The 17309-nt window shown below is 63.6% G+C and overlaps 1 protein-coding gene across 1 annotated transcript; it reads right to left on the bottom strand.

The window, feature by feature from the left end:
* Positions 1 to 162: 162 nt before the first annotated feature.
* On the bottom strand, positions 163 to 15014 carry LOC146420108 (NPC1-like intracellular cholesterol transporter 1; the record flags this gene model as incomplete). The annotated part of the gene is made up of 17 exons (XM_085048642.1): positions 14638 to 15014; positions 11497 to 13031; positions 10613 to 10713; positions 9866 to 10038; positions 9233 to 9361; positions 8107 to 8289; positions 7175 to 7289; positions 6571 to 6698; positions 6082 to 6219; positions 5490 to 5579; positions 4731 to 4921; positions 3748 to 3875; positions 2755 to 2875; positions 2434 to 2489; positions 1911 to 2061; positions 1051 to 1282; positions 163 to 389 (listed from the first exon to the last, which is right to left on the bottom strand). Coding segments are annotated over exons 1-17 (3752 nt in total), but the record flags the coding sequence as incomplete, so codon positions are not given.
* Positions 15015 to 17309: the final 2295 nt, after the last annotated feature.

Genomic DNA, 17309 nt, shown 5'->3' with positions numbered 1-17309 from the left:
CAGTGTCACCCCCAGCCCCACAAGGGTTTGGGGTCCCATGGGGTCACCTCCTGGGCCCAGGACAGTTTGGGGTCCCTCAGTGTCACCTCCAGCCCCAGGAGGGTTTGGGATCCCTCAGTGTCACCTCCAGCCCCAGGAGGGTTTGGGATCCCTCAGTGTCACCTCCCAGCCCCAGGAGGGAATCCCACAATGTCACCCCACGGTGTCACGCCCCAGTGCCACCCCCCATGGTGGCCATCAGGCTCTGGTGGCCCCGCAGTGTCCCTGTGGCCCACCTTGCTGCCCATGGTGACAGTAGCCTCGGCGGCTCGTGCCACCCGGCTGGGCTGGTGGCTGCGGGTGAAGGCGCAGGTGATGTGTGACACAAACTCCACCGAGATGCCCACGGCCTGCGGGGACAGCGCCTGTCACCCTGTGTCACCGTGTCCCCAGAGCCACCCCGGTGCCCTGTGTCACCACATGTCCCTGTGTCACCCCCTGTGCCCCATGGCCCCAAGCCACCCCATGTCCCTGTGCCACCCCATGTGGCCCATATTGCCATGCCACTCTATGTCCCCATGCCACCCCTCACACCCCATCTCCCTGTGCCCCATGCCACCCAGTGTGCCCCATGTCCCCATGCCACCCCATACCCCCCACACCCCCATGCCACTCCATGTCCCTCTGCCACCCATATCCCCCATGTCCCGTGCCACCCAATGTCCCTGTGCCACCCAGTGTGCCCCATGTCCCCGTGCCACCTCTCACGTCCCATACCCCCCACACCCCCATGCCACTCCATGTCCTTTTGCCACCCCATATCCTCCATGTCCTGTGCCACCCAGTGTGCCCCATGTCCCGTGCCACCTCTCATGTCCCATACCCCCCATCCCCATGCCACCTCATGTCCCTGTGCCACCCCTCACATCCCCTATGTCCCTGTGCCACTCCATATCCCCCATGTTCCTGTACCACCCAATGTCCCTGTGCCACCCCAGGTCTCTGTGCCACCCCATGTCCCCATGCCACCCCATGTCCCCATGCCACCCCGCTGCCCCCTGCTGCCCGCACCGCCACGAGGTTGATGAGTGCCACAGCGTTGTAGGGGACATCCCAGAGCGCCATGAACCCCACGGTGACCAGCAGCGCCATGGCGATGGTCAGCAGGGTGGCCAGGCTGGAGCGAAGGTCCATGCCCAGCAGCAGGAAGGACACGGCGAAGGTGGGCAGCAGGCACAGTGCCAGCGTGATGAGACCCTCGGCCACCACCGTCAGGTACTGCTCGTAGTACACGTAGGTCACCCTGAGGGGACAGCCGTGGCACTGGGGTGTGGCATTGGGCACCCCAAAATGGCACTGAAATGGACACTGGGCACCCCAAAATGGACACTGAGTCCTATGAAATGGGCACTGGGTACCCCAAAATGGACACTGAGTACTGTGAAATGGGCACTGGGTACCCCAAAATGGGCACTGGACACTCCAAAATGGGCAACAGGCACAGTGCCAGAGTGATTAAACCCTCAGCCACCACTGTCAGTACTGCTTGTAGTGCACATATGTCATCCTGCAGGGACAGCGATGGCACTGGGCACCCCAAAATGGCACCAGCTACCCAAAAATGGCACTGAAATGGGCACTGGCTATTCCAAAATGGGCACTGGACACTCCAAAATGGCATTGGGTACACCGATATGGGCACTGGGCACCCCAAAATGGGAACTGGATACCCCAAGATGGCACTGGCTACCCAAAAATGGGCATTGAAATTGGAACTGGGTATTCCAAATGGGCACTGGGTACCCCAAAATGGGCACTGGGCACCCCAAAATGGGCTCTGGACACCCTGAAACAGGAACTGGACCCCCATTTCCCACCTCCCCCCCCAGCGGTGTCCCCACGCCGTCCCCACGCTGTCTGGGGTCACTCACGCATAGGGGAACACTTCGAAGTCAGGGTCGGTGCCTGGCACTGCCCGCAGGACGGCGGTCACTCGCTCGGCCAGGCTGCGGGCAGCCTTCAGCGCCGCCGTGTACTCCTGAGACGTCCGCAGTGGCCGCTGGTACGCCATGAACCGCGAGGCTGCGGGCAGGGCAGCGGTCACTGGGCAGTGGGCATTGCCAGGGGCAGTGGGCACTGTAGGGGCAGTGGGCACTGCCAGGAGCAGTGGTCACTTGGGCAGTGGGCACCACAAGGGCCAGTGGTCATTGCAGGGCCGGTGGTCACCTCTAGAGGGCACCGATCACCATGGGGGACAGTGGTCACTCGGGGCAGTGGTCACTCGGGGCAGTGGTCACTCGGGGCAGTGGGCACTTGGGGCAGTGGGCACCTCCAGGGGCAGTGGGCACCTCCAGGGGGCAGCAGGCATCACGGAGTCAGTGGTCACCACCAGAAGTTCGTGGTCACCCCCAGAGGTCAGTGCCCACCCCCCGTCCCTGTCCCCGTGTCACTCACCCAGGATGGTGCCATTCTCGTCCATGCTCACCGCGGTGTCATAGGCACCCAGGCCACTGCGGGGACATGGGGACAACGGAGTTAGGGGACACCGGGGGGGGTTCAGGGACACCCAGGGGTGGTAGGGGACAGCCAGAGGACAGCCAGGGGACACCCAGAGGTGTCAGGGACACAGGTGCCCCCCACGCCCTATATGTCCCCAATGCCCCTACTTCCCCCACATGTCCCTGTGTCCCCATTTCCCCCATGTCCCAGCACCACCCCAGTGCCATCACGATGCCACCCCAGTGCCACCCCCAATGCCACCCTGGTGCCACCCACCCCTTGGCGCACTGCAGCGTGGGTCGGTCCTGCAGGAACCAGGGCAGGAAGCGCTGGAACTCCTCGGCAGTGGGGCGCCGCACCCGGTCCAGGCACTTCCCGTTCTGGCAGCTCGGGTCATCTGCGGGCACAGCTGGTCAGTGTGGGCACCGGGCATGTGGCCGGTCAGTGCAGCCACCGGCACCCAACAGACAGCATAGCGGGTACCCCATGGACACCTAGTGGTCATCACAGTGGGCACCCAGTGGGTAGCACGGTGGGCACTCAATGGGCAGCACAGTGGGCACTCAGTGGTCATCACGGTGGGCACCCAGTGGTCATCCCAGTGGGCACACAATGGGCAGCACAGTGGGCACACAATGGGCAGCATGGTGGGCACTCAATGGGCAGCAATTATGGTGGGCACCCAGTGGTCATCACAGTGGGCACCCAATGGACAGCATGGTGGTCACCCAATGTGTACCCAATGGCTACTGCAGTGGATACTCACTGTACACCAAGGACCACCATGGTGGGCACCCAGTGGCCACCCAATGGCCACCATGATGATCCCCAGCAAGCACCCAATGGCCACCATGGTGGACACTTAGTGTACACCAAGGACCACCATGGTGGGCACCCAGTGGCCACCCAAGGACCACCATGATGGTCACCCAATGTACACCCAAGAACCGCCATGATGATCCCCAACGGGCATCCAATGGCCACCATGGTGGACACTGAATATATACCAAGGACCACCATGGTGGGCACCCAAAGGCCATCCAATGGCAACCATGGTGGATAGTTAACTTACACCTGAAGACCACCACAGTGGGCATCCAATGGTCACCCAATGGCTACCATGATGGTCACCCAATGGCCACCCGAGGACCACCATGGTGGATGCTCAACATACACCTAAAGACAACCACGGTGGGCACCAATGGCCACCCAATGGCTACCATGGTGGGCACCAGTGGCCACCAGAGTGTCCCTAGCCCCCGGACTCACTGCTGGTGGCGGGGCAGAACTCGCCCTTGTTCTCCCCAAACTGGTGGATGCGGCAGCATCGCGTCGAGGGGCGCAGCCAGTCCAGGAAATCGTCCACCCATGAGGTGGCCGGGATGGCCAGGTAGGACCTGTGGGGAGGGGACACAGCGCTGGGGTGTGGCTACTGCAGGGGACACTCAGGGGACACCCAAGGACCACCACAGTGGACACCCAATGGCTACCAGTAATGGTCACCCAAGAGGCACCCAATGGCCATCATGAATGGTCACCCAATGGCCACCCAATGGCCACCATGATGAGCACCCAATGTACACCCAAGGACCACCATGATGGACACCCAATGGCCACTGCAGTGGACCCTTACTGTACGTCCAATGACCACCATGGTGGGCACCCAATGGACACCCAATGACCACCATGAATGGTCACCCAATGGCCACACAGTGGCCACCATGATGAGCACCCAATGTACACCCAAGGACCATCATGATGGGCACCCAGTGTACACACAATGACCACCATGGTGGGCACCCAATGGACACCCAATGACCACCATGAATGGTCACCCAATGGCCACACAGTGGCCACCATGATGAGCACCCAATGCACACCCAAGGACCATCATGATGGGCACCCAATGTACATCCAAGGGCCACCAGGAATGGCCACCCAATGTACACCCAATGGCCACTGCGGTGGACACTCACTGTACACCCAAGGATCCCCATGGCAAGCACCCAATGGCCACCCAATGGCCACCATGGTGGACACTCACTGTACATGCAAAGACCACCACAGTGGGCACCCAATGGCCACCCAACAGCCACCATGATGGTCACCCAATGTACACCCAATGGCCACCATGATGATCCCCAAAAGGCACCCAAGGGCCACCATGGTGGACACTGAATGTATACCAAGGACCACCCAAGGGCCACCCAATGGCCACCCACCGGTCCCCCTGGGTGTCCCTGGTCACTCACACATTGGGGTAGTAAGTGGCCAGCTGGATGGTCTGGGTCAGCGAGTTGGTGTCACAGCCGGCGCTGGAGCAGATGGCATTAGTGCCATTGGTTGAGGAGAAGTCGTAGCCACCCGTGGTGACAAAGTAGGTGGGGACACCCACGGCCAGGTAGTGGTTGATGGCCGAGAAGTACTCGAGCAGGTAGGAGTCCTGGGGACAGCCGAATGTCAGAGCTGGGCCACCGCGGGGTGTCACAAACGGGTCCCAGCATCCCCCTGTGTCCCCATACAGGGCCATGTCACCCCTGCCATGTGTCCCCATATAGGGCAGTGTCACACCCCTGCCATATGTCCCCATATAGGGCCATGTCACCCCTGCCATGTGTCCCCATATAGGGCAGTGTCACACCCCTGCCATATGTCCCCATATAGGGCCATGTCACCCCTGCCATGTGTCCCCATATAGGGCAGTGTCACACCCCTGCCATGTGTCCCCATATAGGGCAGTGTCACACCCCTGCCATATGTCCCCATATAGGGCTGTGTCACACCCCTGCCATGTGTCCCCATGGAGGGCCATGTCACCCACCCTGGCACCTACAGGGCCTGGAGGGTCCCAGAGAGATGTCACCATCCCCATATGTCATCACATAGGGCTATGTCACACCCCCCGTATGTCCCTACACAGGGCCATGTCACCCCCCCATGTCCTCAAGCCTCCCCATGGGTGCCACCCCCTGCAGATGTCCCCACTGTCCCCATGTGTCCCCTGGGGTCACCGTGGGCAGGGCGAGCTCCTGGTCCAGCCCCACGGACACGTGGAACATCAGGAACAGTCCAGCACAGCTCAGGAACAGGAACAGCAGCACCTGGGTGGGGGGGCTGGTCAGGGACCCCCGGGACCCCCAAACCCCCCCCAGCCCTGTCAGGGACCCCTGGGACCCCCAAACTCCCCACAGCCCTGGTATGCCCCTCCCAACCCTCCCAGGACCCTCCATGTCCCCATGTCCCCATGCACCCCCCAGCCTTGTGCGCCCCAATTCCCAACCCATATCCCACATCTCCCCAGTGCCCCCCAATGCCACCCATGTCCCCAGTGTCCCCAATACCCCATAATGCCCCCCCAACCGTGTGCCCCCCATTCCCCCAATGCCCCCAACGCCCCCAATGACCCTCGTGCCTCGCATGGCCCCCAGTCCCCCAATGACCCCAAAGCCCCCAATACCCCCATGCCCCGACCCTAATACGCTCTCCATGTCCCCCAACCCCCAATGTCCCCAATGCCCCCAAATCCCCCAATGACCCCCATTACCCCCAACCCCCAAATCCCCGATGTCCCCCGATGTCCCCCGATGTCCCCCAGCCCCTCACCACGGCGGGTCGCACGTAGGGGTGCAGCAGCAGGGGGCTGTAGTAGCGCTCGAGGAGGGGGCGCAGCAGCCTCGCCCCCCGCCCGGCCGGGCTGTCCCCACCCGTCCCGCAGCAGCAGCACAGGTCCAGGCGGCCGGCCTGCGGACACGGGGGGCTGGCACCGGACACCGGACACCCCAAAGCCGGGTGGGGGTGTCCTGTCCACCCCGGACATCCCCCTGACACCCCAAAACCGGGTGGGGGTGTCCTGTCCACCCCCGGCACACTATGGGGTCCCCATGTCCATCCTGGGGTCCCTCACCCTCCCTGGGGACTCCACACCCGCCCCACACCCACCCTGGGGATCCCAATGTCACCCCAATGTCACCCCAACGTCACCCCAATGTCACCCCAATGTCACCCCAATGTCACCCCTGACCCCCCCCGCGGGTACCCCACGCCCTCCCCGTGCCCCCCGAGTGCCCAGCTCGTGTCCGCCCGCGGTGTCACCTCCTGTCGCCGGTAGTCCAGCGCCACCAGCGCCACGAAGCCCGACATCTGCAGCAGGAAGTCGAAGGCGATGGCGAGCGCGGCCGTCAGGGCGAAGGTGCGCACCGCGGGCATGGACGAGAGGGCACCTGCGGGACACCCGGTCACCGGGTCACCGCCAGGGACAGCCCCGGGTCACCGGGTCACCGCCAGGGACAGCCCCGGGTCACCGGGCCACCGCCAGAGACACCCCCGGGTCACCGCGAGGGACAGCCCCGGAACGCCCCACGCCATCCCCGGGTCACCGGGCCACCCCCAGGAACCCCTCCGGACACCCCCGTCACATCCCCAGGTCACCGGGACACCCCCGGAACACCCCGGGTCACCGCGAGGGACACTGCCGAAAACCCTGTGCCTTCTCTGTCCCCTATGTCCTTGTGCCACCTCCATCCCTGTGTGCCCCCCGTGCCCCCCGTGTCCCCCATGTCCCTGTGTCCCCAGTGCCCTCCTGTTTCCCTGTGTCCCCCATATCCATGTGCCACCTCCATCCCTCTGTTCCTCCCATGTCCCTGTGCCCTCAGTGCCCTCCGTGTCCCCGGTGTCCCCCATGTCCCCCGGTGCTCACCCAGCAGGAAGCAGACTGCCTCGGAGAGGCTGCAGAGCAGCATGCTCGGTGCCACCTGTGCCAGCACCCTGCCCACGTGCTGCTCCCGCGTCTCGCCAGGCTCCCGCTGCGACTGCTGCTGGCGGAAAACGGCTCAGGGGGACCCCAAATGGACTCCCGGAGCCGGGGACACCCCAAAGATACTCCCGGAGCCGGGGACACCCCAAATGGACCCCCGGAGCCGGGGGACACCCCAAATGTACCCCCAGATCCGGAAGGATACCCCAAAGGTACCCCAGCTCCGAGGGGACACCCACGGACAGCCCCGCCCAGTGCCCCACGGCCACCCCAGGGTGCCCACCTGCCCTAGGGACTCATCCCCATGGGAATCCCAAAAGTGCCCCCTGTGCCCAAGGTGTCCCAGTGCCCCTGTGCCATTTTGGGGGATCTCTATCCCCAAGGTGTCCTCAAGGTCCCGTCATGCCCCATGGAGACCACTATACCCTAAATGTCCCCAAGCCCCTGTGCCCCATGGGAATCTCTGACCCCAAAGACCTCTCGCACCCCCTGCCCCGCTGACCCCCATAGACCCACAGCTGCCCCATAACCCCATAGCCCCACTGACCCCCATAGCCCCACTGACCACCACAACCCCACTGACCCCACAGCCCCACAGCTGTCCCACAGCCCCACCTGCAGCTCCTGCACGAAGATGAAGATGTTGTCAGAGCCCTTCATGCCATTTACTCCCTTTGCCCCACTGCCCACCATAGCCCCACAGCCCCATAGCTCTTCTGACCCCAATAGCCCCATAGCCCCAGTGCCCCCCACAGCCCCACGGCAGCCCCACCTGGAGCTCCTGCACGAAGATGAAGATGTTATCAGCGCCCTTTGCCCCATAGCCCCACTGACCCCCATAGTCCCAGTGCCCCCCAGCAGCCCCCCAGCCGCACCTGCAGCTCCTGCACGAAGATGAAGATGTTGTCAGCGCCCACGGCCAGCACGAGGAACGGCACCACCTCGATGATGATGAGGGACGAGGGCAGCCCGAGCAGCGCCAGCAGCCCCATGGCGGCCAGCACTGCCCCCAGCACCACCGCGATGCCACCCAGCGCCAGCGTCACCTTCGACTCCACCTGCGGCACACGCGGGTCAGTGGGACAGGACACCCGGCATAGTGACAGTGACAGTGACAGTAACAGTGACACCCCCCGGGATAGTGACAGCCATCGGGACAGTGACACCTTCGACTCCACCTGCTGCACACACGGGTCAGTGGGACAAGACACCCGGCAGAGTGACAGTGACAGTGACAGTGACAGACCCCGTGATAGTGACAGTGACAGTGACAGTGACAATGACGGACTTCCGGGATAGTGACAGCCATCGGGACAGTGACACCTTCGACTCCACCTGCAGCACACACGGGTCAGTGGGACAGGACACCCGGCAAAGTGACAGTGACAGTGACAGACCCCGGGATAGTGACAGTGATAGTGATAGTGACAGTGATAGCGACAGTGACACAGTGACAGTGACAGTGACAGTGACAGTGACAGTGACACCCCCCGGGATAGTGACAGTGATAGTGATAGTGACAGTGATAGCGACAGTGACACAGTGACAGACCCGAGACAGTGACACCTTCGACTCCATCTGCTGCACACACGGGTCAGAGGGACAGGGACACCCGCAACAGTGACAGTGACAGTGACAGTGACAGTGACAGACTTCCGGGATAGTGACAGCCCCGGGACAGTGACACCTTCGACTCCACCTGCGGCACCCACGGGTCAGCGCGGCGGGGACACTAGAGATAGTGACAGTGACAGTGACAGTGACAGCGACAGCCCCGGGGACAGTGACAAACCCCGGGATAGTGACACTCTGGGACAGTGACACGCATGCAACAGTGACAGACCCCGGGACAGTGACATCTTCGGCTCCACCTGCCGCACCGACAGGTCAGCGTGGCGGGGACACCCAGGGACAGTGACAAACCCGCGACAGTGACAGCCCGTGGGACAGTGACAGTGACAGTGACAGTGACAGTGACAGTGACAGTGCCCCCCGGCTCACCAGGACTCTCCTCCAGGCCGTGTAGTCGCCCAGGGCCAGCGCGATGTAGGCGAACACCAGCAGGTAGCTGGTGGCGAACACCGGGATGTCCTCGCCGCTCGTGCGGTTGATCTCATCCTCCAGAGAGCGCTGGCGACAGCGACAGCGACAGTGAGGGACACCGGCACCCCCCGCACCGCTGGGATGTGCCGGGGGAGCGGGGGGAAGGGGACATGGGGACAGAGACGGGACACGGGGACATGTGGGGCATGGAGAGCACTGGGACACGGGGGAAATGGGGACACAGGGACATGGAGGGGATACAAGGAGGCACCAGGGACATGGTGACACATGGGGGACAGGGACACGGAGGGGACACAGGGACACGGAGGACAGCGGGGGCTCTGTGAGGGAGGTGACACAGCACATGGGCGGCACAGGGGACACAGGGGGCACTGGGGACTCTGCGGGGACAGGTGGCACCAGGGACACGGGGGGCACTGGGGACACGGAGGGGACACAGGACCAAGGTGGACACTGGGGACTCTGCGGGGACAGGGACACAGGAACACGGGGAACACGAAGGGGACACGGGGACACAGGTGACACCAGGGACACCGGGCACACGGAGGGGACACGGCGGTGTCGCCGCACCTCGGCCGAGAAGGCGACAGTGAGGTTGTGGCGGTGGCGGCTCTGGAAGTCGCGCACGACCTCGAGGAAGCGTCGCTCCCAGCTGAGCACCCACTCGAGCCGAGGGTCCTCCCGGGGGAAGTTGTTCAGCGAGTAGGTGACAATCAGCGCCTCGGCCTCCGTGTACTCCGACTCTGCGGGGACAGGGAGGTGACACCGCGGGGTCACACCCGGGACCCTCGGAGCCCCCGTGTACTCTGATTTTGGAGGGGGACACAGCGGTGACACCGAGCTGGTCACTCCCGGGACCCCCCGTGTATTCCAGCTCTGCAAGGGGACATGGCAGTGACAGTGTGTCACCCCAGCCCCACAACTGGGCACCCCATGGGCACTGTGCCATGTCCAGCACCCCGCAGATGTCACCTCAGCCCCACAACTGGGCACCCTATGGACACTGTGCCATGTCCCTCACTCCACAGATGTCACCCCAGCCCCACAGCTGGGCACTCCACAGTCACCATGCCACACTGGGCGCCCCATAGAGACCCCCAGATAGCCCCCTGGGGATGCCATGCTATGTCCAGCACCCCCTGGGCACCACTGCGGCCCCACAACTGGACACCCCACGGTCACCATGCCACACTGAGCACCTCACAGATGTCACCCCAACCCCACAGATGTCACCCCAGCCCACAGCTGAACACCCCATGGACACTGTGCCATACCCCCGAGCCCCCCGAGCCCCCGACCCCCTGCTCCCGCCCCTACCGGGGTACCCGCCCAGGGCGATGTAGGGGAACACCGGCCCGCCGAACTCTGCCGTGCAGCCCAGCTCCAGCGCCGTGATGTCCTTGAAGGAGAGCGGGGAGCTGGTGGGGACAGGGGACAGGGACCAGGGGGTCAGCGGGGACTGTGCCCGCCCCGAGCCTGCCCCCAGCCCCAGAGCCACCTGGGGGCACTGCGGACAGTCCAGTGGGATGGGGGACATGCGGGTGACACCCCGGAGCCACAGTCTGGCACCCTGCTGGGATGGGGGACATGCGGGTGGCACCCCAGAGCACCCCACTGAGATGGGGGACACGCGGGTGACACCCCGGAGCCACAGTCTGGCACCCCATAGACACCCCACTGGCATAAGGGACACCCGGGTGGCACACCAAACCCAGAGCCTGGCACCCTACTGGTATGGGGGACATGCAGGTGACACCCCAGAGACACAGCCTGGCACCCCACTGGTATGGGGGACATGCAGGTGACACCCCAGAGACACAGCCTGGCACCCCACGGATGCCTGGATGAGTTGGGGGACCCAGGGGCCACACCCCATTGGGATGGGGGACACACAGGTGACACCTCAGCCCCATAACTGGGCACCCCACAGTCACCACACCATGTCCCTCACCCCACAGATGTCACCCCAGCCCCATAACTGGGCACCCCATGGTCACAGTGCCACACTGGGCACCCCACAGATGTCACCCCAGCCCCACAAATGGGCACCTCATGGACACCATGCCATACTGGGCACCACCCCAGCCCCATAACTGGCCACCCCATGGTCACCGTGCCACACTGGCCACCCTGCACCCCCCACCATGCCCCTTGGTGCCACCCCCTTGTCCTCCCCGTGTCCCCACGCCCGCAGCACCCACTTGACGCAGTAGATGACGTGGTCATGCCAATCCACCATGCCCTTGACCTCTCCGTCCTCCTGCGCAGCCGTGAGCTCCAGGTGCGTCCGGTTGTTCTGGAAGTACTGGGTGACACTGGTGACAGCGCAGTCCCCCACGCCAGGCTGTGACGGGTTCAGGGGGGCGTAGCACACGTCCTGCAGGGTGACATTCCTGCCCGCCTCTGGCGCCCAGGCCGTGATGGCCGCCAGCTCCTGCTGCAGCTCCAGCAGCGCCAGCAGCACGTCCATCGCCAGGACGCCGCTGAAGTTCTTTGTCCCCAGCAGCACGGAGTCGTAGGTGACACCGGCCCGGCCCGGCGCGGTGACGATGATCTGGTTGGTGCGCAGGAAAGGCCCGAAGTGGCTGTCGTGGAAAGCCTTCTCCTGCCGGGCGCGGCTGCCCGGCGCCGACCACAGCTCCACGGGGTCCGTGGTCAGCCGCAGCGTCACCAGCCCGGCCGACAGCCCTCCGGCCGCCAGCGCGGCCACCACCAGCACGACCACGGGGTGCGAGGCCACCGCGGTGCCCCAGCGGCGGAAGGCCAGCTGCAGGCCGCGGTGCCAGGCCTCGCTCGCCCTCTCCGGCCAGCCGCGTTTGGCCGGCGACGGTGGCTTCAGCGTCACCTCCCGGGGACGGCGGCGACACAGCAAGGCCAGCAGGAACACCGTGGCCAGGGCGAGGAACACCACGACGGCGATGACCAGATAGCCGTCGGCCTTTCCCAAGCGGAACGGCGGCCGCGGCCCCGGCGGTGTCACCTGGCTGAGGCACGCCTGGGTACAATCCTGACACGAGCAGGGCTGCTGGTCATCGCTGGGCGATTTGTCGCACGGCCACACCGACGCGTCCAGCGGCTGGATTCCCTGCCCGGGCTCGGAACCGTTGGGCAACAGGTGGAAATTGATCTGCAGCGGCGCCAGGCCGTTGTTCTTGTCCCCCTGGAAGTCCAGCCAGCGCTGGGCGGTGCACAGCTCGGCGCTGTAGCGGCCGCACATGGTCTCGATGGCGTAGCTGCCGGTGGCCGGCAGCCGGACGCCGCGGCACGAGGTGAAGGCCGCCTCGGCGTAGCGCCGCCGGTAGAACACCTGGTACTCCAGCACGGCCTGGCTGGGCGCCGCGCCGGGCGCCGCCGTGTAGTCAGTGACGCGGGTGACATTGGTGAAGAGGCTCTGGTCGGGGCTGCAGATGTTGCGGCAGTAGAGGTTGGCGAAGTTGCGTTCGCAGGACGGGCAGCGCGCCAGGACGGTGCCGGACAGCGCCACGCTCAGCTGCAGCGCGCTCAGCTGGCTGTAGGTGCAGCACACGCGCGTGGTGGCATTGTCACCCGCCACCAGCTCGGGGCACACGGAGCGCAGCAGGGTCAGCAGTGGCCTCGAGGCCACCCGGGCGGGGGTGTTGGACAGGCAGGGCACCTTGGAGGGCAGCAGTGACCCGTTGATCTCGGGGTTGCGGCCGCACTCGCCGTAGAAGGCGCAGACCCCGGCTTGGTGCGTGGGGGTCAGCGAGGAGCGGGCCTGGGGACAATGAGGGGGTGGCATGGAGTGGCACTGGTGTGGCATTGCAGTCACGGCCAGGCACCCTGCTGGGGTGGGGGACTCTGAGGTGGCATCACAGAGTCACCCCGGTGGGATGGGGACATTGAGGTGACAACCCAGAACCACAGCCCACTGGGGTGGGAACACTGAGGTGACACCTTAGAGTCACAGCCTGCTGGGATGGAGACACTGAGGTGACACCTCAGAGCACCCTGGTGGGATGGGGACACTGAAGTGGCACCACAGCTGTGCCACCTTTGGTTCTGCCAGATGTCACCCAAAGGGTGCCTGGTGCCACTGTCCCCACACTCTGTCACCCCCAGCTCACCCAAACATCACCCAAACATCACCCAAATGTCACCAAATGGCACCCAAGTGTCACCCAAAGGGCACCTGGTGCCACATCGCTGTCCCCACACTGTGCCACCCCCGGCTCCTCCAAATGTCACCCAAGTGTCACCCAAGGGGCTCCAAAAGTGTCCCCACACTGTCACTCCCAGCCCCTCCAAACATCACCCGAGTGTCACCCAAAGTGCACCACGACAGTGTCCCCCTGGCCCTGTCACCCTCGGTCCCCCCAGATGGCACCCAAATGGCACCCAAAGGGCGCCAGGCTGGTGTCACCCCACTGTCACCCTGAGCACCTTCCAGTCACACCCAAGTGACACCTGGTGGGCTCTGTCCCCTCCCTGTCACCTCCTGGCCCTCTGAATGTCACCCAGCGGGTGCCAGGCTGGGGATTGCCTGTCACCGCGACTCGCAGTGTCCCCAAATGTCACCCAAATGTCACTCGAATGTCACCCGAGTGTCACCCAAGGGGCACCACAATGGGGTTGCCTGGTTCTGCCACCCCCAGTGTCCCCAAATGTCACCTGAGTGTCACCCAAAGGGCACCACAATGGGGTCCCCTGGCTCTGCCGCTCCCAGATGTCCCCGGAATGTCACCCAGCTGTCACCCAAAGGTCACAAGGAGTGGCTCTGCCACTCCCCAGCTGCTCCAAATCACACCCAGACAGCATCCAAAGGGCACCTCGGGGTGTCCCCAGCCCCAAATGTCACCCAAACAAATGTCACCCGATGGGCACTGCAGCAGTGTCCCCCCACCTCTGTCATTCTCAGTGCCCCTAATGTCACCAGAATGTCACCGAGTGTCACCAAAATGTCCCCTGAGTGTCACCCAAATGTCCCCCAAGTGTCACCCGAATGTCACCAACATGTCACCCGAGTGTCACTCGATGGGCACCACAATGGTGTCCCCTGATTCTGCCACCCTCAGTGCCCCAAATATCACCCGAATGTCCCCAGATGCCATCCAAATGTCACCCTATAACCACCACAATGGTGTCCCCTGGTTCCGCCACTCCCAGTGCCCCGAATGTCACCGAAATGTCACCGAGTGTCACCCAAATATCCCCCGAATGTCACCGGAACGTCCCGCAAATGTCCCGCAAATGTCCCACAAATGTCCCCGAACGTCCCCCGAGTGTCTCGAATGTCCCCACCGCTGTCCCCGCGCCCCTCCCAGTCCCCGCCCCGCTGTCCCCTCGTCCCTCCCAGAGCCACGCGCGGTGTCGCCTGTCCCTACCAGCGCCAGCAGCGCGGCCAGCAGCGCGGCGGGCAGTGCCAGCCTCCCGGCCATGCTCTCGGGGTGTCCCCAAGTGTCACCCGGCCCTATAAACCCCTCCGCCCCCGGTGGCCACCCGCGCTGGCCTGATAGCCCCGCGGCCAATCAGCCCCGGGCCGAGCCCCGGCTGCGGATCGATCATTAACCAGATCGATCGATCGATCGGCGATGGGCGGGGCGGGGCGGGAAACCCGCGTTTGGGGCGGAAAAATGGGAATTTGGGAGTGTTGGGGGGGGAGGAGCGATGGGAGTCCCTGTGAGGTCACCCACGGGTGCGGATTTGGGACGGAAAAGCGGGAAATTGGGAGCGCGGGGTGACGGAGGAGTGGGATTCCCAATGGGAATCGGATTTGGGGTGGAAAAATGGGAATTTGGGGCGGAAAAATGGGAATTTGGGGAGGAAAAGCAGGAATCTGGGGAGAAAACAGGGAATGTGGGGAGGAAAGTGGGAATTTGGGGAGAAAAGAAGGAATTTGGGAGCGCAGGGTGATGGAGGAATGGGATTCCCAATGGGAAGAAAACCGGGAATTTGGGGGGGAAAAATGGGAATTTGGGCAGAAAAAAGGGAATTTGGGAGCGCGGGGGGGAGGAGCAGTGGGATTGCTGCCGGGAATCGGATTTGGGGTGGAAAAGAGGGAATTTGGGGCAGAAAAGTGGGAATTTGGGAAGAAAAAAGGGAATGTGGGGAGAGCGGTGGAGAGGAGTGATGGGATTGAAGGTGGGAATTGGATTTGGGGCAGAAAATCGGGAATTTGGGAGCTGGAGGGTGACATGCAGGGCATCACCCATGGGTGCAGATTAGGGGGAGAAATCCTGGAATTTGGGGAGAAAAACGGGAATTTGGGAGCGCAGGGTGATGGAGAAATGGGATTCCCAATGGGAATCTGATTTGGGGAGGAAAAATGGGAATTTGAGGAGGAAAAGCAGGAATTTGGGGAGAAAACAGGGAATGTGGGGAGGAAAGTGGGAATTTGGGGAGAAAAGCAGGAATTTGGGAGCGCAGGGTGATGGAGAAATGGGATTCCCAATGGGAGTCGGATTTGGGGAGGAAAACCTAGAATTTGGGGTGGAAAAAAGGGAATTTGGGAGCGCGGGGGGGAGGAGAAATGGGATTGCTGCTGGGAATCGGATTTGGGGTGGAAAAGAGGGAATTTGGGGCAGAAAAGTGGGAATTTGGGAAGAAAAAAGGGAATTTGGGAGCGCGGGGGGGAGGAGCAATGGGATTGAAGGCAGGAATTGGATTTGGGGCAGAAAATCGGGAATTTGGGAGCTGGAGGGTGACATGCAGGGCATCGCCCACGGGTGCAGATTTGGGGGAGAAATCCTGGAATTTGGGGAGAAAAACGGGAATTTTGGGAAGGAAATCGGGAACTTGGGAGCGCGGGGAGGTGGAAAACTTGGATTGCCGGCGGGAATCGGATTTGGGGAGGAAAACCTGGAATTTGGGGAGAAAACAGGGAATTTGGGAGCACGGGGTGGCAGCCAGAGTGGCAGCCAGGGTCACCCATGGGCGCTGTGACAGTGACAGAATCCAGGATGGCTGCCAGGTGTTCCCCACTCTGTGTGCAGGAGCCCTGCGGTGACAGTGCCACCCTGGTGGTGACAGGACCAGGCCAGTGCCACCCCAGTGCCATCCCGGGGGTGACAGAGCCGCTCTGGTGGTGACGGTGCCACCCCAGTGCCATCTTGTTGGTGACAGGGCCATCCCAGTGGTGACAGTGCCATCCTGGTGCCATCCCAATGTGCCATCCTGGTGTGTCAGGGCCACCCCGGTGCCACTCTGGTGGTGACAGAGCCATCCTGGGGCCACCCTGGTGGTGACAGTGCCATCCCAATACCATCCCAGGGGTGACAGTCCCATGCTGGTGCCATCCCACTGCTCCAAGGCCACCCCAGTGCCACCCTAGTCCCATCCCGGTGCCATCCCGGTGGTGACAGTGCCACCCCGGTGCCATCCCAGTGTCCCCTGCCCGGCGCCAGGCGGGTCAAGGCCACCAGCGCAGCCTTGGACCCGATCAGGGACAGCGCAGCCACCGATAAGTGACACGGCAGAGCCACTCCCGGCGCGACGGCAGCAGGGCGGGGCAGTGCCACCAGCGCCACCCCCAATGCCACCCCCAGTGCCACCATCCCCGAGTGTCCCCAAGTGTCCCCGAGCCCCCCGGAGCCAGCGGTGTCACCCCGGGGTGACCTTGGAGCGCCAGGATGTCCCCGGGGTGGCCTTGTCCCGCTTTCCTTGTCCTTGTCCCCGAGACAAGGGCGGGGCGGGGCTAGCCTGGCACCTTTGCCCACACCTGCGTCACTGTCCCTGTCACCGTCCCTGTCCCCAGCCCATCCTTGTGTCCCCAATTTCTCTGTCACCAGCCTGTCACGATCCCTGCCACCAGCCCGGCAGCGTGTCCCCATTTTCCTGTCCCCAGCCTGGCACTGTCCCTATCGCCAGCCCATCCCCGTGTCCCTAATTTCTGTCACCAGTCTGGCATAATCCCTGGCACTGTCCCTGTCACCAGCCTGTCCCCAGGTCCTTGTCATCAGCCCGGCCCCGTGACCCTGGCACCATCCCTGTCACCAGCCTGGCACCATCCCTGTCCCCAGTCCATGCCCATGTCCCTGCTACTGTCCCTGTCCCCCTG

This window comes from Lichenostomus cassidix, unplaced genomic scaffold (assembly GCF_008360975.1).
Source record: "Lichenostomus cassidix isolate B80296 unplaced genomic scaffold, HeHo_3.0 HiC_scaffold_714, whole genome shotgun sequence".
Classification (NCBI taxonomy): domain Eukaryota; kingdom Metazoa; phylum Chordata; class Aves; order Passeriformes; family Meliphagidae; genus Lichenostomus; species Lichenostomus cassidix.
Note: the sequence above shows the minus strand (reverse complement) of the source record. Positions and strands in the feature narration are given on the sequence as shown.